This window comes from Callithrix jacchus, chromosome 8, assembly GCF_049354715.1.
Source record: "Callithrix jacchus isolate 240 chromosome 8, calJac240_pri, whole genome shotgun sequence".
NCBI lineage: Eukaryota > Metazoa > Chordata > Mammalia > Primates > Cebidae > Callithrix > Callithrix jacchus.
Window position 1 is genome coordinate 104,121,756 of NC_133509.1, and position 21,244 is coordinate 104,142,999.

The 21,244-nt window shown below is 37.3% G+C and overlaps 1 protein-coding gene and 1 pseudogene across 7 annotated transcripts in view; one reads left to right on the plus strand and one right to left on the minus strand.

Moving 5' to 3' along the window:
• The window catches only part of DCAF5 (DDB1 and CUL4 associated factor 5), a 106,822-nt gene that overhangs the window by 67,338 nt on the left and 18,240 nt on the right, over positions 1–21,244 (minus strand). For 4 of the 7 annotated variants that reach the window (XM_009006238.6, XM_002754046.8, XM_078335237.1 and 1 more), the window contains exons 2-4: positions 4,500–4,643; positions 1,537–1,573; positions 502–641 (exon numbers count right to left, since the gene is read on the minus strand). In XM_009006238.6, the coding sequence (XP_009004486.3) occupies positions 502–641; positions 1,537–1,573; positions 4,500–4,611 (289 nt within the window). In that variant the 5' untranslated portion in view covers positions 4,612–4,643. The remainder of the gene's footprint in view (positions 1–501; positions 642–1,536; positions 1,574–4,499; positions 4,644–21,244) is intronic. The other 3 variants (XM_078335238.1, XM_009006237.6, XM_078335239.1) reach the window with 1 other exon arrangement.
• Positions 11,756–12,755, plus strand: LOC103795819 (CCR4-NOT transcription complex subunit 7 pseudogene; annotated as a pseudogene).

Genomic DNA, 21,244 nt, shown 5'->3' on the forward strand with positions numbered 1-21,244 from the left:
CTTCTTCATTTTACATATCAGAGAGTCAAAGGCACATTCAGAGGAGGCACTCACACAGACAATCCCCTTTAAGTAGAGTTCATTTGCCATCATTTTAAGATGTATACACAGGTAATTTGAGGTTCTGTGGTTCTTTCAACAAAATAACACACCTGAAACTAGAATGCAGTAAAGTGCATAACACCCCCATTTTCTGTAAATAATCAAGAATTACATGTTAGCACCACAACTTCTGCTCCTTGGGGCACTAAATACCAAGGTACAAGGGTTTGTGTAGTCACAGGAGGGTGGAGAAGGACTGGTGAAGGTGCCTCACTCCTGAGTACTTAGGTGTAGGATTAAGACCTCCAAAGACCTCTTATGCCTCCATGTGAGAGTTTCACATTTCCTTTCCCTTGACATCACTTGCACATAGATACATAGGTCATAAATTGGATCTGTAATGAATCTGACATCAAACTGTTCAACACAGTCCAATAGCCTTTTGCACAGTGACCCTACCTCCATGGGGAGATTCCCGGATGTCCCAAATGAGGACCCGGCCATCATCTGAAGAACTGGCAAAAATGTTGTCATTCACTGGGCTCACAGACAAGCCATATACTGCATCTTCATGAGCAAACACGTCCAATGTCTCACTGCTGGGAGATAGAGAGCAAGACAGAGGCACACACATACACACAAACATAGTGCAGAGTCCCAGCCCTTCTGTGCCGAGGGTGCCATCTTCTCATTTCTAGAAAGTCAATCTAGCTGTGCCCAAAAACATATCATATTTCCTAAAAGGTAGGTAGTCAACTTCAGGTTTAAAAAAAGGTACTATGAAGGAGTCTTTTTAGAGATTTTATAATTTTTGTGCTAAATAAGCATATTCAAAAGTGACTCAATAGCTGAGTTTTGTGTTTTCATTTATTACAGAATGCATCTGCTTGTGTACAGATTTGGGGGTTGTACTTGATTTTCAAAAAGTAAGGAAAAGCTTTAAAGCAGCCAAGTTGGATGCCTACAGGGTGAAAGAGGGGTCTCCTAGCAGTCTGGCTTGGTGATGAGGAGCATGGCTCTGAGGCCAGACAGTCTAAGTTCAGGTTTTAGCACCACTTGACCCTCCCTTTCAACATGTTTGTGCCTCTGTTTCCTCATCTATAATGGAGATCACAATAGTATCTCCTTAGAAAATGAGTGTGAGGATTAAATGAATTAATACGTACAAAGCATTTAGAATGGTGACTGGCACATAGTAAGAACTCAATCAATATTACCTATTACTGTTCTTAAATATTATAATTCCTTCTCTTCTAAACTCTCCTTTTAAATTTTCACCTAAAAAGCATACTTTCATATCAACTTTCAAATCCCTTTTTCCTTTTTAAATCAAAACTTTATTTCAAACTATTGTAGGAATCTTTTTTTAGAAAAGAACAGCTGGTTTCATGCTGTTTTCTTCAAAAAACAAAAACTATTTTCTTCTAAAGAGATATTTGCCTCTTCATATGAAAAACAAAGTCAGTCACCTTCATACACCACCCATCTATTTACCTTTCAACATCATGGAGGATAACTTGTTCATCGTTTCCTGCAAAAGAAAAAAGCAGACATTTGATCATTCCTGCAACGTGGTCCCTGTCCACATTACGATTTAGTATTATTAAATTTATTCATATTTTTCCAGGAAAAAAATGAAAAATATGAATAAAGCCAATGCTAATACAAATTAGAAGTGTTAACTAGAAAAAAGATTTATAGAAGTAATTTAAGAAGAATAGTACATTCTTACAGAGAATTTTTTTTTTTAAATAATACCAACCAAGTATAACATAAGAACAGTTCCCAATTGTATTATCCAGCGGATGATTTAAAAAAACAAACAAACAAAAAAAGAAAAAAAAACCCTGTGGCTACAGCCTGGGCAACATAGTTAGACCCCATCTCTACAAAAATTAAAATAAAAAAATTAGCCAGGTGGTGGTACACCCTTGAAGTCCCAACTACTTGGGAGGCTGAGGTGAGAGAATCACTTAAGGCCAGGAGTTCAAGGCTGCAGTGAGCTATGATTGCACTCCAGCCTGGGCAACAGAGAGAGACTCTCTCAAAAAAAAAAAAAAAAAAATTGGGGGAAACAACACAAAACAAAACTGTGGCCATCAAGGAAAACAGTAAATGATCATGAGCAAATCAATTCACTACCTTTGCTTTTACTTTTTCAGCAAAATACTCATTAATTATGAGAAGTGCAATAAAATCTTTAACATTTCTATGACTCAACTTTTTACCTACAGAATAGGGATGGTAATTTCATAGGGTAATTGTGAGCATAAAAAATACATCTGTAAAAGCATTCAGAATAGGGCTGAACACTTAATAAGCCCGAATTAAATGTTTGCTAATATTTCTATCCTCATGGTCTTTTAAACATTTTTATTTCTTTCTTTTAAGACAGGATTTTGCTCTGTTGGCCAGGCTGGAGCATAGTGGTGCAATCATAGTTCATGCAGCCTCTACCTCCTGGGCTCAAGCAATCTTTCCACATTAGCCTTCTTAGTAGCTGAAACTACAGGCATGTATCACTATGGCTAATTAAAAAAAATTTTTTTTTGTAGAGATCTAACATGTTGGGTCTAACTGTGGGGTTCTAACTATGTTGCTCAGGCTGGTCTCAATCTCCTGGGCTCAAGCGATCCTCCTGCCTTGACCTCTCAAAATGCTGAGATTATCACAAGTGTGGGCCACCCTGCCCAGCCTCATCATCTTTTATAGCATTAAAATTTGACGATGGTGATTCTAAATGATGGGAAAGTTTTAATCTTGTATTTCTCCTTATTCAATCGAAGGATATAAATTATTCATGGTATGTGTAGTCCTGCCTTCAAATGGTTTATATAGCAAAAAAATTAAAACCTGAATATGAAAAGACAAAACATAAAAAATGTCCCACTCTATGCTAAAATGTACAACCAACAGTCCTTTAAATAGAATGCAAAAGTAGCAGTAAAGATATGGCCCCAGCCATCTTAAACAAAGGCCTGGCTATAAATTGTGGGTGCAAACCAAAGAAATCAGTAAACCCATACTAATGCCTTCCAGGTATAAGGCACAGTGATAGGTCCTGGGTATACAAAAAGAATAAGATTCTACTCCATCCTTGAGAACTCACAGTCCAATTGCACGAACAACTAATAGTAACAAGAGGGTCTGCCTTGTAGCAATATGATCTAGCTATGGGTTCAATTATTTCCTTCAAAAGCAGGGTGAAAGTACATGGAGTAGGAGACATTTGAAGAGAAATTCAAATAACTCAAAACTCTTACCAATGAAAAGCTTAGGGGAATTGGTGAGGACTGGACAATTAAGGTGGAAGAACAGCATGAACAAAAGGCACAGGAGCAAAACAGTACCATGCAGTACATTCTTAAAACAGCAAATAGTTTGGTGGGCTAGAGCATATAACTCAGGGAAAGGAGGTAAGGCCAGACAGACAGATTGGGGTTTAGAGTTTATTCGTCAGGCACTGTAGGGTCAACGGTTCACATGGTCCAGTCTTTATTTTTAAAATTAAACGTGTGTATGCAATTAATTCAAAGAAGTTTTAGACAGTGATAACAGAAATCACAGAAGACCATTGCAAAACTCCAGGCCAAACTAAAGGATGAATCTGAGAGGCTTTCGAGATAGACCCGACTGACTAGATGTGTAAATGTAAGAAAGGCAGGTTTGAGGATGACTCCAAGATCATGGGTAGAATGAACCATGTGAAACTGCCACTTTTGTAAGTTGAAAATGGTTAAATGTCAGCAATTTCTTAACGTTAAACTTAATAGCTTATATAATTGGGTGAATGGTAATAACTGAGAAAGGAAATCCAGCAGACAAGAGGAAATTCTCACTCAAGAAAGGACTAATGACTTTGGTTTTACATCTACTGCATTTAAGTTGCTTTTGGAACACAGGTAGATATCCAGTGGGAAAATATGCAGCTCAAAAAAGAGGTCAGAACTAGAAATGTGGTGGTCAGAAGGAGTATGGTTGATGGAAGCCATCACCAAGAGGTTGGTGTGAGCACCAGGCATTCCAATTGTACCCTAACGTAACACTTCAAACAGGAGCCATCCACAGGTCATGACATCCATTTGAATTATGGTCAGCATAATCTTTAAAAATGAAATCTAATAGAATAAAAACCAAAATCAGAGTGTGCCACATATAGGAAGGTTAATTATTGTTGTGTGTGTGTGTGTTTCTGTGTACCAGACCGCAATGTGAAAAGTTTTCTGCCAAAGAGAAAGAAAGAAAAAGACAGGTGAAGAAAAGAAAAAAAAGAAGAGAAAAAAAGACACATACTATCCTAATATGTAATACTGCTGTATTGAAAAGACAAGCAGAAAAAACAAGCTATGAGAAACCCGTAATTCCACAGCTCAGTGAAAAACAGGAGTTATTTTCACACTCTTTTCTCTAAAATCCCAACCACAGTGAAGGTCCCAAGGTAGAATCTCCTTTTTTACCTCCAGAGAACACTTTAGTGTTCCCACTGTTGAAAGCCAGGCAAAAAATGTTGGAATGGTGCTCTCCTTTCAACTGTATGGGCTTGACCCTGGAGTGGATGGCTTGCTCCATGTGCCACAGCAGAACCCGGCGGTCGTCTCCTCCTTAAGAAGAGAGTAAGAATCTATGGTTAAAACAGCTGACATCGCAAGGCTGACAGTTGGTTTTGCCAGCCTCGAATTCCATCCTTTCCAAAACTACATCCCCACCAACTCCCTAAAATTCACATGGAGCACAAAAACCCAGGACTCTCCCTGCTTCACCATCAGTAGTCATATGTTCTCTAGGCCATTCATGTTCTCCCAGGAATCAAATCTTAAGCAGATATAGAAAATGAAAGGGATAAGCACTGACATTGAGACTCCTAAAGCCACCCTGTTTCTGTCTTTCCAGAGCCCAGCTGTTTAAATATTTCTTCATTTGCTACCTAGAATCCTTTCATGGAAGCCCTTTTTTGTTTGTTTAACAGAACCTGAGATGACTTCCATTGCTGCAACCAAAGAACTCCAAAGTAATATTTCTAGCATAATGGTTTTTAAAGCAATCTCCTTGATGTGATCTCATTGACTATAGGACACAATACAAATGATAACTAAGAAATCACCTGAGTTTTACAGTAATAGGATCTAGACAGAATACAGAATACCGCTCAACCCAGCTCTTACCTCTGTGTAACTTGAGGTCTGGGTTTTTTCCCCCACTTTCACTTTTTACTTAAACTTTTTTTGCATTGACTTTCTATAACAAGGCCATACTATTTTCCTAATAAAAATTTAATTTACAACAGCAGCAAACCATAGCAAGCTCTGTACCTCTGTCTCCCCTCCTCCATTCAATGAAAAATGTAGCACAAATGATAGCATATCCATACAAAGGCATACTATGAAGCCATTAAGTTGTTAGATCTATGTAAGAGCTAATGTGGAAAGATGTCCAAAGATATTAAGGGGGAAAATGAGGTATAAAACAGTATGCATATCATTATCTATTTGCATAAAACAACATTTTTAAAAGCTCCACGATGGCAGAAACCTTGACAGTTTTGTTCACTGGGAAATACCCAGCACCTAAATGAGTGCTCCAAAGGATGAGCATTGGGAGTATCCTTATACTCACGTATCTATGCTTGGATTTGCATAGCCCTATCCTGATGGCTATAAAAGAAGTTGTTTATAGTGCCAACTATAACTGGTAGGCTGGTGTTTAAGACTTTTTTTATTGTGGTAAAATATGCATGTAACTTAACATTTTACCCATTTTTAAGTGTACAATTCAGAGGCGTTAAGTACTTTTGTGTTGTACAGCCATTGCCATTATTCACCTTCAGAACTTTTTCATCATCCCAAACTGAAACTCTGTACCTAATAAACAATAACTCCTCCTGGTGCCTAGTAATCACTATTCTACTTTCTGCATCTGCAGATTTGTCTAGCCTAAGAACCTCATAAAAGTGGAATCATACAATATTTTCCCTTGTAGGTCTGGCTCACTCCCTTAGCATAATGTCTTCAAGGTGCATCCAGGTCATAGCATGTATCAGAATTTCCTTGCTTACTAAGGCTGAATAGTATTCCATCATATGTATTTTCTGAATGCATATTTTGTTTATCCACTAATCCATGAATGAATATTTAGGTTATTTCCATCTTTTACCTATTGTGAATAATGTTGCCATGAATACGAGTGTACATATAAGTTTTAATACGAGTTTACAAATAAGTTTTTGAGTCTCTCCTTTCAATTTGGGTATATACGATTGGAAAACTTTTATGTTTCAATTGTTACTTTATATTTTCCTGTACTGCTTGACTTTTTGCCATAGCAGATTTCCTTTTATAATAAAAAATAGAAGATACAGAAGCCAAATCATACTTATTCTCCTGCTCCTAGAAAATGTCTCTGCTACTTGAATTGTTTTTTGAGTTTCTTCTTCCTTCCATTCAGTCCAAATCAAGTTGTCCATCAGACTGATCCCTTAGGTGTGGCCCAGAGTGTTCTCTTTATGATTGGCCTATTTCAACTGTGAGTTCTCTGGCCTGGGATAGTATCTAAATTCTGTATTTATCACAGATTTACCACTCTGTAGAACATCAAGCTAAGGTCATGAAAATCATGGTTTGGGTTTTCGTTGCTTTATTTTAATGAAAAATGACACAAATGGCTTTCCACACCACAGTCTGAGGCATGGGCACTTTAGTTCTCTATAGTCTCCACTCCTATGGTTTTCCCCCAGCACTGGGGCCGTGGGTCAGGGACTTATCACTGCCTCTGCTACTATATTTTTTTTAATCAGATAAGTATTTCTCTATATTCATGTCTCCAGCAAAAGCAAAAAGTTAAAGGAGAGGAGCACATGTTTCTTCTACTTGTTCATGTTTCTGATCTAATCTCCCTTTGACTCAGTTTCATCAAATATAAAATGGTCATCATAATAGTTCTTCTACCCTCATTGGTTTTATAGATAAAGCCAAGTGCAAAAGAGTAATTTGCCAACATCACACAGTAAGTCATGAGCTACTATAGCCCCAACCGTTAACCACTATTCTATACTTGCCTTATTGAACAAAAAATGAACCATAACTGACAAAGCAAATTATTTTGATGGACAGTTGAAGGGATTGTCTGCCTTAGCAGCATAACTCAAAAATGTTAAGTAAGAATAAAGGGAGCCCAGGAGTAAAAACAGAAGCTGACTTAACTCCAGCAAATTGGCCCCTGGAATAAACTGAAGACCCAGGACCGAACTGTCTGAATTTATTAGAATTCTTACAGTGCATATAACTAGTAATGGTTTTATATCTAGAAGATGCAAAGAATTTCTACAAATAGTTCTTAAAACTTTAATAGGAAAAGAGGCAAAGAATATAACCATTCAGAAAAGGAAACCCAAATACCAAACAGATATTATAGAGGATCTCAAATTCTATATGGTAATCAGGAAAATGAACATTTTAACTTAGACACATTCTCACAAAGTGGCACAGGGGAATGCACAAGAAAGTTCACTGCAGCTTTGGTCATAATATCAGGAAAACCTATATACAACACAAATATCTATCAGTTCAGGAATGGATAAATTCCACTGGAATACAAAATAGGTGGAGTCTAAACACAGTGGAACACCATACAGCAGTTAAAACGAACAAGAAACATGTATACAAACATAAATAAATCTTGAAAACCTAATGGTGGTAATAAAAGCAAGTTTCAAAAGGATATATGAAAAAGATAAAATTTAAGGATATATTTTTAAATATACAAAATGATACTTTATATTGTTTATGGATGAACACATGTGGTAAGAGGCTTTTAAGTGTATCTCTAGTGTTTCTTAACAGGTAAGTGATTTAAGCAAGATTGTGAGATATAAGGTTAATATACAAAAGTCTATCACTTTCCTATATCCCACAAATGAACAAGTGGAATTTGAAATATAAAATAAAATATTTAGGTATAAATTTAACAAAATATGTATAAGCTCTATATAAGAAACATTATAAAACTCTATAAAACAAAATCGAAGAACTAAATAAATGGAGAGATCTTCCTTTTTTTTTTAAAGACAGAGGTTCACTTTTATTTTCGCCCAGGCTGGAATGCAATTGTGCAATCTCAGCTCACTGCAACCTCCGCCTACCAGGTTCAAGCGATTCTCATGTCTCAGCCTCACGAATAGCTAGGACTATAGGCATGTGCCACCATGCCTGGCTAATTTTGTATTTTTAGTACAGATGGGGTTTCACCATGTTGGCCAGGCTGGTCTTGAACTCCTGACCTCAGGTGATCCACCTGCCTCAGCCTTTCAAAGTTCTGGCATTACAAGCTTGAGCCAACGCCCCTGGCCAAGACTCAATATTTTTAAGATATCATTTCTCCCCAACTTCATCTATGGATTCAATGTAATCCCACTCAAATTCTCAGCAAATCATTTTATGCATATCAACAAAATGACTAACATTTATAGGAGAGTCAAAAGGCCCATAATAGTCAACACAATTTTGAAGAACAAAGTTGGAGGACTGACATTACCTGACTTCAGGTTACTACAAAGATATACTAATCAAGACAGTTTAATACTGGCAACAAATAGACAAATAGATCAATGGAACAAAACAGAGAGGCCAAAAATAGGACACAAATAAGTATAATAAACTGATCTTTGACAAAGGAGCAAAGGCAAAGCAATGGAGCAAAAATGATCTTTTCAACAACCGGTGCTGAACCATCTCAACATCCACATGCATAAAAATGAATTTAGATATAGACTTTACACCCTTCATAAAAATTAACTCGATTGATCATAAATCTAAATGTAAAACACAAAGCTGTAAAACACAAAGCTGTAAAACTCCGAAGATAATAGGAGAAAACCTGGATGACACCAAATGCTTGTCATGATGTAGAGCAACAGGCAATCTCATTCACTGCTGGTGGGACTGCAAAATGGTACAGGCACCTTGGAAGATAGTTTGGCAGTTTCATACAAAACTAAACATACTCTTATCATGCAATCCAGTAATCAGCTCCTTGGTATTTACCCAAAGGAGCTGAAACTTATATCTACACAAAGATCTGTACGTGGATTTATTTTACAACAGCTATATTCACAATTGCCAAAACTTAGAAGCAACCAAGATATCCTTCAGTAGGTAAATGGATAAATCAACTGTGGTATAACCAGACAACAGGATCTCATTCACTGATAAAAAGAAATGAAATATCAAGCAGTAAAAAGACATGGAGAAACCTTAAGTGCATATTACCAAATGAAAAAAGTCAATCTGCAAAGGCTACATACTGTATGATTTCAACTATATGATACTCTGGAAAAGACAAAATCATGGAGACAACAAAAAGATCAGTAATTGCCAGGGCTTGGAGGCAGGGGTTGAACAGATGGAATAGAGATTTTTATGGCAGTGAAAACTTCTATACGCTATTGTTTTATTTTTAATTGAAAATATCTTAATTAATTTATTTAAGCAATATGAACTGACTCCAATAATGTGCTCTAACCTTTTTATATTAACAGAAGATAGAGTTGGGTATTGTTATTTATTTATTTATTATTTTTATTGTACTTTAGGTTCTGGGGTACACGTGCAGATCATGCAGGATTGCTGCATAGGTACACACATGGCAGTGTGGTTTGCTGCCTCCATCCCCCCGTCCCCTACATCTGGCATTTCTTCCCATGTTAGCCCTCCCTGACCTCCCCAGCCCCTCATTGTCCCTCCCTTGGCTCCCCCAACGGACCCCAGTGTGTGATGCTCTCCTCCCTGTGTCCATGTGTTCTCATTGTTCAACACCTGCCTATGAGTGAGAACATGCGGTGTGTGATTTTCTGTTCTTGTGTCAGTTTGCTGAGAATGTTTCCAGATTCATCCATGTCCCTACAAAGGACACAAACTCATTGTTTTTTATGGCTAAATAGTATTCCATGGTGTATATGTGCCACATTTTCTCAGTCCAGTCTATCATCGATGGACATTTGGGTTGGTTCCAGGTCTTTGGTATTGTAAACAGTGCCACTATGAACATACATGTGCATGTGTCTTTGTAACCGAATGATTTATAATCCTTTGGGTATATACCCAGTAATGGGATTGCTGTGTCAAATGGAATTTCTATTTCTAGGTCCTTGAGGAAGCGCCACACAGTCTTCCACAATGGTTGACTAGTTTACACTCTCACCAACAGTGTAAAAGTGTTCCTATTCCTCCACATCCTCTCCAGCATCTGTTGTCTCCAAATGTTTTAATGATCGTCATTCTAATTGGTGGTATCTCAATGTGGTTTTGATTTGCATATCTCTAATAATCAGTGATGATGACCATTTTTTCATATCTTTGTTAGCCTCATATACATCTTCTTTTGAAAAGTGTCTGTTCATATCCTTCTCCCATTTTTGGATGGGTTTTTTTTTCTTGTAAATCTGTTTTAGTTCTCTGTAGATTCTGGGTATTAGCCCTTTGTAAGATGGGTGGATTGCAAAAAATTTTTTCCTATTCTATTGGTTATCGGTTCACTGTTTCTTTTGCTGTACAGAAGCTCTGGAGTTTAATTAGGTCCCATTTGTGTATTTTGGCTTTTGTTGCCAATGCTTTGGGTGTTCTCTGTATGATATTGTAATGATGGATGCATGTCATTACATTTGTCCAAACCCATAGGATATATAATACCAAATGTGAACCCTAATGTTCACTTTTGAACATTGGGACTCTGGGTGATTATGGTGTGTCACTGTATGTTTATCAGTTTTAACATACAACTCTAGTGGAAGATGCTGACAATGGGGGAGGCTATGCAGGTGTGGGAATAAGGGGTACATGGAAAACCTCCGTATCTTTCTCTTGATTTTGCTGTGAACCTGAAACTCCTCTAAAACAAATAAAGTCTTAAGAACAAAACTTCATATGTAAATCCTTCTACCAGTATAATAATAGTAATAATAGATTAGAAGTAAATTTAACAAATCATCAACATTTTGTCAAATCTGATTGGTATCCCTCTACTTTGTTGAAATATTTCATGATATTAAGGAAGTATTGTTACATCTCTTAGGTATGATAATGGTATTGTAGTTATGTTAAAAAAAGAAAAAAATACTTATCAATTAGGGATGCATACTGAGATAGGTGAAATGGAGCATGTCTGGAATTACCTCTAAAACGTTCCAGAAAAAAAAAGTAGAGGGATAGATGATTAATAAAATGTGGACAATTGCTATAGATGCATACACTATATTATTCTACTTTTGTGTGTGCTTGAACAATTTTTTCTTTTCTTTTTGAGAGTCTCACTCTGTTGCCCAGGCTGGAGTGCAGTGGCACGATCTCGGCTCACTGCAGCCTGTGCCTTCCTGGTTCAACTGATTTTCCTGCCTCAGCCACCTGAGTAGCTAGGACTACAGGCGCACACCACCACACCCATCTAATTTTTTGTATTTTTTTGAGAGACGAGATTTCACCATGTTGCTGAGGCTGGTCTCCTACTCTGACTTCAAGTGGTCTGCCGGTCTTGGCCTCCCAAAGTGCTGGGATTACAGGTCTGAGCCCAGCCGAACATTTCTGTATTAGTTTTGGGCGAAAAGCGACAGCGCAGCACAGTGCGGCACAGCTCCTGCTCACCTTTCCCTCTTCCTGGGTGAGAGGTGTCTATGGGGCACCCACTGCCACCACCGCTATCACCACTGAGTGCTGCCTCTATGGCGAGGAGGAGGAGGAGCGCGAGCTCAGCGACACAAGTACATAAATAAAGAATACAATATTTTATGAAACAGATCTTCAATCAAGTATAACACTTTGATGCTTGGCATCTAGACTCCCTTGTGCCCTCACTATGCCAGCAGCAACTGTAGATCATAGCCAAAGAATTTGTGAAGTTTGGGTTTGCAGCTTGAAGAGATGAAGAAAGCTCGTCCAGTTATCCGAAAATATAATTACATTGCTGTGGACACCGAATTTCCAGGTGTGGTTGCAAGACCCACTGGAGAATTCAGGAGCAATGCTGACTATCAATACCAACTACTGGGATGTAATGTAGACTTGTTAAGGATAATTCAGCTAGGACTGACATTTATGAATGAGCAAGGGGAATACCCTCCAAGAACTCCAACACGGCAGTTGAATTTCAAATTTAATTTGACGGAAGACATGTATGCCCAGGACTCTACAGAGCTACTAACAACATCTGATATCCAGTTTTAAAAACATGAGGAGGAAGGAATTGAGACCCAGTACTTCGCAGAACTTCTTATGACTTCAGGAGTGGTCCTCTGTGAAGGCGTCAAATGGTTGTCATTTCATAGCGGTTACGACTTTGGCTATTTAATCAAAATCCTGACCAACTCTAACTTGCCTGAAGAAGAACTTGACTTCTTTAAGATCCTTCAATTGTTTTTTTCCTGTCATTTATGATGTGAAGTACCTCATGAAGAGCTGCAAAAATCTCAAAGGTGGATTACAGAAGTGGCAGAACAGTAAGAGCTGGAACGGATAGGACCACGACATCAGGCAGGATCTGATGCATTGCTCATAGGAATCGCCTTTTTCAAAATGAGAGAAATGTTCTTTGAAGATCATATTGATGATGCCAAATATTATGGTCATTTGTACGGCCTTGGTTCTGGTTCATCCTATGTACAGAATGGCACAGGGAATGCATATGAAGAGGAAGTCAACAAGCAGTCATGACACGAAATAGTCCTTTTATTTTTATTTTATTTCAAGCTACACACATGCTTGTATATAGGTTTTAGCTCTGGTTGAATCCCTTGAACAATAGACAGTGCCTTTCTCCTGCCCCTTTCATGGCCTATTTTATTGTCTCCCTTTCAGTACTGAGTATGACTGTTCCTATCTTAGATCTTAATAAAAAAATGCATTCAGGTTAAATTTGGCCTTAATATACTTGTTAGCAAGCATGTGTGACAGAGAGTGGGGAAAGCTACATCACTGAATATTTTGATAAACTTTACCTACTTGAGTTTGGTTTATTTTTCCCTTTTCCTAAATTAACTAGTACTGACTGTAATTTATTTCCCCGTTTCATGTCTCTCCCTTCCATTCTGCAGGAGTTTTAACTATTTGAGACTGTGGACCATAAATTTTGCACTTTAGAGATTGATTCTGACTCAAAACTTCTGTTTTATCAGAAATTTTGTTTTTCTTGATCTTAGCTAGAAAAATGACCATCTGCCAACTTTACACAGTATTTACTTGGTTTTGACCCACAGAATATAGCATATTCATTGTGCTGACTGTCAATTCAGCAAAACTGAAAAAGAAAAAAAAAAAAAAAGAAACTACTGAGGAGCTTAGTAACTGTTGTTTCTGTACATAGTCTTTAATCTTCCAAGCATACCTAATGTCTGTCAGTTTCTAATTGGCATGTGTAAGCTGCTCTGTGACTGAAGAATTTTCAAACCAGCTTTACACCCTTCAGAAAAAAATCCCTTGTGATTGGATGTTTAGTATCTGCCAAGAAACTGGTACTCAAGATGTTGAAGCTACAGTTATTTCATGATAGCACACTTCCCTCAATCTGCTTATTTTTATTCCATCACTGTTTACCCTTGTTTTTTTTAATTTTGTAGCCATACTTATGATGCTATTGATTTGTTGGTTACACAAATCAACTTTATTAAAATCCAAAGATAACAAGTCTTTAAGTATATTTTGTACCAAATTAAATTAGAAAATAAAAATTGTGCTTTTCTAGTTGCTACAAAAGTAAATAATGGAGAAATTTGGTACAAAACAACAAAATACAAAAAATATATATATTCTCATATATATGTATATATATTCTCATATATGTGTGTGTGTGTGTGTGTGTGTGTGTGTGTGTGTATATGATAAAATTACCTGAAGAGTGTAATGGTTATTTTTTTGTGCATATCTTAGCAATCTATTTTATATATATTGACAAAAGGGACTGTGAAATATTTAGCCATGCAGAATATGTGACCAGACCAGAGCATGTGTAGGAAGACTTTTCAGTAATCATTAACTCTATCTTGAAATGATGGACTACAAGTTATAATGTGTGTTATCTACACTTACAATCAGTCATATTAGCAAATCTCCAAATGTTACATTGGTTTGTCTCCCTAGTACATTCTTTATTCATGATATTACAGTGCTGTAACTGGGTGGTCCTTTTTAAACAAAACGTTATTTACAAAACACAGGGTATTATTCATTTGTAAAGCTTTTGTAAATAAAGACTTCAAAAATGTTTTCTTATAAAAAAAGAGTTTTGGATTATGCTTAATGTTTATGATAGAAAAAGAAAAAAGAAAGCAAGACTCTGCAGAATGGGCTGGGATACTCATGGCTCACTGAGACCTATGCCAGGAAGCACAGTCTCTCCTGAAATGAAGCAGCTTAAGTAAAAACGGAATATTGTGTGTCTGTAGTCCCACCTACTGGGGAGGATGAGGCAGGAGAATCACTTGAACCCTGGAGGCAGAGGCTGCAATGAGCAGAGATCGCGCCACTACACTCCAACCTGGTTGACAGAGCAAGACTCTGTCTCAAAACAAACAACAAAAGCAACAACAAAAACAGAATATCTCCCAGGTCCAGTGGCTCATGCCAGCACTTTGGGAGGCTGAAGTGGGAGGATGTGTAATCCTAACACTTTGGGAGGTCAAGGTGGGAGAATCACTCGAGCTCAAAAGTTGGGGACCAGCCTGGGCAACATAGTGAGACCTTGTCTCTACTAAAAGAAAAAAATCGAAACCAGAATATCTATACTTTTGTGCACAACTCATAACCATTCTCAGCCTAAGGTTACCCCCATCACCCAGACAGCAATTACCTTTAATGTTCATTCTAGGCATTTATAGGATGATTTCATTTTGCCACGTACTCAGTAATTCAAAATTCATGGCTATTTGTTAAATGCCTTGGGATCATTTTAAATGACGTGTCCTTAGTAACTAACATGATGATGACAGCCCAAGTCCATGGGAGATTGGAATCACTGAGTCAAAAATTATCGCTGTGATGGAGCCTGCTTCTTGACTTTGCCCTCAAGGTTAGCATCAGAAGAAGTAGGATAAACACACCCGCTTCCTCCACTCAACCCCTCATTCCTTTAGGCACGGTATTAAGAGCCCTATGCAAAGACAGCAATTTTCAAGTATGCGTTGGCAGAAAACCACCAGTACAAATTGACGTATAATCTGAAACCGTTAGGATGCTTTTCAGCCAGCAGAGGGAGCTAAACAGCTGTGCCCAAGCCTCTGACTCAACAAAGCAAAGGAGGGCTGGTGAAGCAAGCAAGGGTAAGTCAGTTCAGACGCAAAAGCTCTACAGTTGTCTCCCTTAATCACCTAGTCAGTTCAGAAAGGTAGAGTTTTATTGTTCAGTTCCACACAGAGAGACCGACCTGCAAATAGTTCAAGTGAAGAATATTTAGGATCATTTCAGATCCTTTAAGCTAGCCCTATGGGCCTGGCAGTTGGATGAGAATGGGGTCAGCCTCAGGAGAGGGAGCCCAGCCCCAACCTCTCTGGGGCACCTGAGGTAGAGCACAGGGACTTCTAGGGAAGGCTAGGCCTTTCTGCTCAGTGACAGTGCTAGTGCCAGGCAAAGACAAGCAGAGGCCAGGCCTTCTAAGCCTGGTTTCCTCACAAACAATTGCTTACCTTCAACTCATCTGAAAACCCCAAGAGAACACAACTATATACTCTGATTTTAGTTTTTTGGGTTGGTTTCATTCTGCACTAAAAATCACTAATTCATCAAAAAATGTACTATAATAACATTGTGGCAGCAGCTTTGTAGTTACAGAAAACCTTTATACTTAAAGAGTACCTTTCCCAAAGGGTCACAAGCTATAAGCAGAAACCATGTAAGCCCTTACAACACTCTATAACAAAAGTAATTATTTAACATTCTTCTTCTTTTATTGCTCAGAAAAGCTGGGTAAGGATTTGCTTTGGGTTTCCTCAAAAGCCAGCCAAGCAAAGGACTGAGAAAGCAGTCTGAAATTCTGGATTGAATGCTCCTAGAACTTACCATTGTTTGAAAGTAAAAGAATGATAATAATTTAAATGTCCATCAATAGAAGTCTGGTTAAAATTATTGTTTAATAAAGTAAGCCAGACACAAAAAGACAAATATTGTACAACTTCACTTATATGAGGAATGGTCAAATCAGAGGCAAAGTAGAATGGCAGTTGCCAGGGACTAGGGGAGGAGAGGAATGGGGAATTATCATCTAATGGGTAGTTTCTGTTTTGCAAGTTAAATTCCAAAGATGGATGTGGTGATGGTTGCACAACATGAATGTAATTACTAGCACTGAACAGTAAGTACACTTAAAATGTTAAAATAGTAAATTTTATGTTTTATATATTTCACAATAAAAATGCAAGGAGGTTTACTATTTATATATGTATGATGGAGCCTCAATAAATAAATAAAAGCATGAAGCAGCTCTGTCTATACTGACATGGGACAATTTCTAAAATATAAAGTATTAGTGACTGTATTAATTGTTCAAAACATTCTTTTAACAAATAGCACAGGGATTAGATACAGAGTCTGGGGTTTCATTTTTGAGAAGCGGCAAAGATGGTGCTATAGAAGGTTACTCTAAGTGCAAGCTCGGGAATAAAAGTACCCGGATTCAAATTCTGGTTTCACCATTCATGTGTCCTGGTTATTCTACTCCTCCACCCTAATTTTTTTATTGTAAAATGGAGAAAATACCAACTAATTCCCAGTTGGTATTTTCTCCATGTGTTGTGTGTGGTAAGCGGGATAATGTTTGTAAAAGCACTTAGCCTGGTGTGATATAAATTAACTGCACACAGCTCTCAAAATGTCCTTGTGTCCCTGAAGTATCATCCATGAACTTGTCCTAATTTTTCAAACCTTATTTTAGGTAGCATTAAAAGTATGAATAGTATGATACAATTACACAAAAACATACACAAACTTACACATACAAGGCAGATGCAAAATGGTTAGCGGAGGTCATCTCTTGCAGATGGCAATTTTAATTAATATCCTTTTATATTGGTAAAGTTTTTCTTTTTTTTTTTTTTGTGAAGACTAAAGGAAAATCATTCAGCCTGGCTTTCGTCTCAGCCCACTTACTCCTTTTCAGTGAGTGTACTGTGTAAGGCCTTATCTTTTGTGTTAACCATACCTCTCCTAAGTTCCAAGAAGCTGCAGCATGTTACAGAGGCAGTCTGTGTGTCATACAGCCCAGCTACACCAGTGGATGGAAAATTAGTCTGTTTTATTATTTTTTTCAAGGTGGAAAATAATTGACATTTGGATAGAAATTCAATCACATACACATCTCATTTTATCCTCATTTGTGAGGTAAGGATTATTAGGCCCTTTTTCTAGACACGTATCAGAGACATAAAATGACTTCCTAATAATCCAAGGAGCTGGGCCTGGAGCCTAAAACTAAGTTGTATCCATTCTACCAACATGCAGAGGACAGACAGCACCTAGCATTCCAAATGAGGATGTTCTGGAGCTTTACACAAGGAAGAAAATCATTTTCTAGGACATTTTTTCATTTTAATGATTTTACCTACGTTTAAGTATAGAGTTTTGTGGCATGAACTACACAGTTTCACAACCATCACCACACCGTATCTCCAGAACTACCCCTTCCCCCTGACAACTGCCATTCTCCCTCTAGTAACAGCATTTACTTAGCACGATGTCATCAAGGTTCATCCATGTTGTAGTGCGTGTCAGAATTTCATTCCTTTTTAAGGTTGATTAATAACATTTCATCATCTGTATAGACTATATTTTGTTTATTCATCCACTGATGGACCCTTGGGTTGCTTCTACCTTTCAGCTATTGTGAATAATGACACTATGAACATTAGTGTACAAATATCTGTTGGAGTCCCTACTTTGAATTCTTTTGGGTATATAACCAGAAGTGAAATTGCTGGATCCATATGGTAATTCTATTTTTAAATTTTTGAGGAACTACCATACTGTTTTCTATAGTGGCTACCCCATTTTATATTCTCACCAACAACATGCAAGAGTTCTAATTTCTCCATATCCTTGCCAACTCTTGTTATTCTTTGTTTTTTTGGATAATAGTCATCCTAATAGTATAAAATGTTTGCTGGCCTTTTTAACCTTCAAATAAAAGCCTAAAATAACTCTCGAGTCCTTATTAAATATCTCAGAGCACATCATTCTACAAATAGTTTGAGTTATCTTTCTTTATGTGTACGCACCCTGAAATTCAGTTACCATTTTTCTATTCACTCACCCTACTCAGACCAAAAGAGTTTTCTGTAGTTTATTTAACCCCTACTGTTTTGCATTTAACTGCCTGAAGGAACTAACATCATATATAAATTTGGAGATTTCATATTCAATTCTTTCCTCAAATCACTTACGAAAACATTAAAAGTGCTAAGCTCTATTTACCCAAGCCAGCCATTTCTGTGATTAGACATATTTTAGAAGTGGATATAATGTGGAGCAGCACAGCACAGAACAGCATTCAAAACCATAGGCTTAGTCTCCATGTAGTAAGACACAGGAAAAAATAGAAAGAAAAAACCCACAGAATTAGGATACATGGACACAGGTTCAACTCTCAATGTCGTCGACACTTACTAGCTGTGTGCCATAAAAGAATATATCTGTATTTTTAAATGATAAGCCATCATTCAGCTCTAGCCAGTTGTTGCCATAGAGAAATACAGAGGCAAAGTTGCCAGATCTCCCAATTTTTGGCCCATGGATAAGTTAAGGTTGAGTGATTTGCCCAAGGTCACAAAACTGCTGTTCAGTGGTACTTCCTGAAACCAGTAGGCAGGGGAGAAGGGTTAGGTCTGAAGAGACAGGAGAGGTAGTGTCACATAAATTTTGCTCTTCACTATAGAAGTAGCTATAGGAGGGATAACATCTACAGGCATTACTTCTGCTGATGCCCCGTCTTTACCTAGTACCCTTCTGCTGAAAGCTGAGTCCACTTATCTATCTATGATCTCATTTTCCATGTTTCTAATGAGGTAAGTAGAACAGAAACATTATCCCCATTTTAAACATGTTAAAAGTGAGGTCCTGGCTTGCCTTAGCTCCAAGTCTGAAGCACTTTACATTAAATAGGAAGTAAGTATTAAAGCAGCAGCAACACCCTAACTAGATAGATAGCTAGGGCCCCAGAAAATGAAATGGTTTCTCCAAAATCAGATGACTAGTAACAGTGGAGTTTAACAAAGCTAGGGTTTTAAAATACTAACCGTAGACAATGTCTCTAATTCCTGAGCGGAAACAGAGAAAGAAATCCACAAATATTCAAATATCCCTTTCTTCTTACACCAGAGTCACAGAGTAAAATGTAAGGCACTTAAGAGTTCATCTTCTAACATCCCTATTTTGTCCATGAGGAAACTGAGGCACAAAAGGTTAAACTCACCTTTCCAAGAGCACAGCACCAGTTAAAGGCAGAGTGGAATTCAAATCCAAGATGTCTGAGTCCAAAGCCCCTGCTCTTCCTAACGTGTGGTAAACATAGGCCACTGGATGACTTCAGACAGTAGAGAAATGATTTTAATAATTACGTATTTTAAGGTGTACTAGTAAAAAACAACTAGCACATAAAACCCATGACTTACTAGACATTAAAGTAATATAAAGTTTCCTTTCAAATACTGTTTACAAGGAAAGTCAACTTGGAACAAATGTTAAAAGCACAGGTGATACTCCTTAAATATAATAAAAGTCAAAAAGGTAGGACTCAAACTTCTGAAATTTGGAGACTAGGCACATTTACTACCTCTTTAAGAAAGGGACTCTAAATTGGAGGCTGCAATCTGACATACACCCAAATGCAAACAAGGTAACTAGGGAATAATCTCAAAAGGAATTAGGAGAATGTGACTATTTTAACAAAGAAAGCCACAACATCAACAGTTGCACTGTAATCAGTCTAAAGGAAGACTACAAAATGGCTGAAACTTTAAAATATTCAGTCTCACTAGTAATCAAGGCCAGTTGTATAGAAGTCATAAGACCCTTTTTAGACAATGCCAGTATTCTGACTGAATTGGTTAAGATAAAATAATGCCCAGCAATAGCCACAATGCAGCCTCATAATAAACTAGCACAAGTGTAAATAAGTTGGTTTAATCATCTGGGAGGACAGTTGGGTAAAATATATCAAATGTATCTTAAAAATACAAAAATATTCATACCCATTGACTCAGAATTTCACTTCTAAAGATTTTATTCTAAGGGAAAAATTTTTTTCCACAAAGATTTAGCTACAAAGATTGTGATAAAAGCAAAAAATAATTAGAAGAAACAAGACAGAATTGGTAAAATTCTGATGTAGACACTTGAGAGGATATGATGTCATAACATCATGCATTGGGGAACAGCTGTTCTCAAAGTGTGTTCCTCAGATCCCAGAAGGTCTGCAAAGTCAAAACTCTTTTCAAAACAAGTTATTGCCTTTTTCACTGTGTTGAAACTGTACTGATAACTGTATACCACTGCAAAAGCAATGGTGAGTAAAACCACTGGTGCCTTGGTGCTAGGGCACTGCCAGCAGATTGCACTATTCATCAGTGTTTTCATAACTGCCACTCATTCACAAGAAGACACAAATGCCACATTCACTTAGGAGTACCTTGATGAAGCAGTAAAAATAATTTTATCAAATTTCAACCAGAGTACATATCTAAATACTCTGTATGACAAAATAGAAAGAACATATAAAACACTTTAACTGCACACTGAAAAACAATACCTATTTTGTGAAAATGTATGTATGCAATAGTTTCTATTGTGAGTTGAACTGGCTTTTTTCACAAAATACCATTTTTACTTGAAATTACTGAAAAACTACGGTTATTCAGACTTGGGCATTTGGCAATATTTTCTCAAAAATGAATAGGATGAGTCTGTCACTTCAAGGAAAATAACTGGCAGTATTTGTAGCCAATGACAAAGTTCAAGCTTTCAAGTAAAAATAAGAATTTTGGGAAAATTGTATTCACCATGGTGAACATAGCCACTTCCCAATATAGAGACTTTTCTGATGAGACTGGTGGTGGTGTCAACAAATATGACTTTTTAAAATATACAATGAAATGTGTCAAGATTTGGAAAACCTGAAAAACTCAGTGAACCAGTATTTCCCAAATTATCACTGTATGATGTTATAAAACAGCGCATGGGGTAAA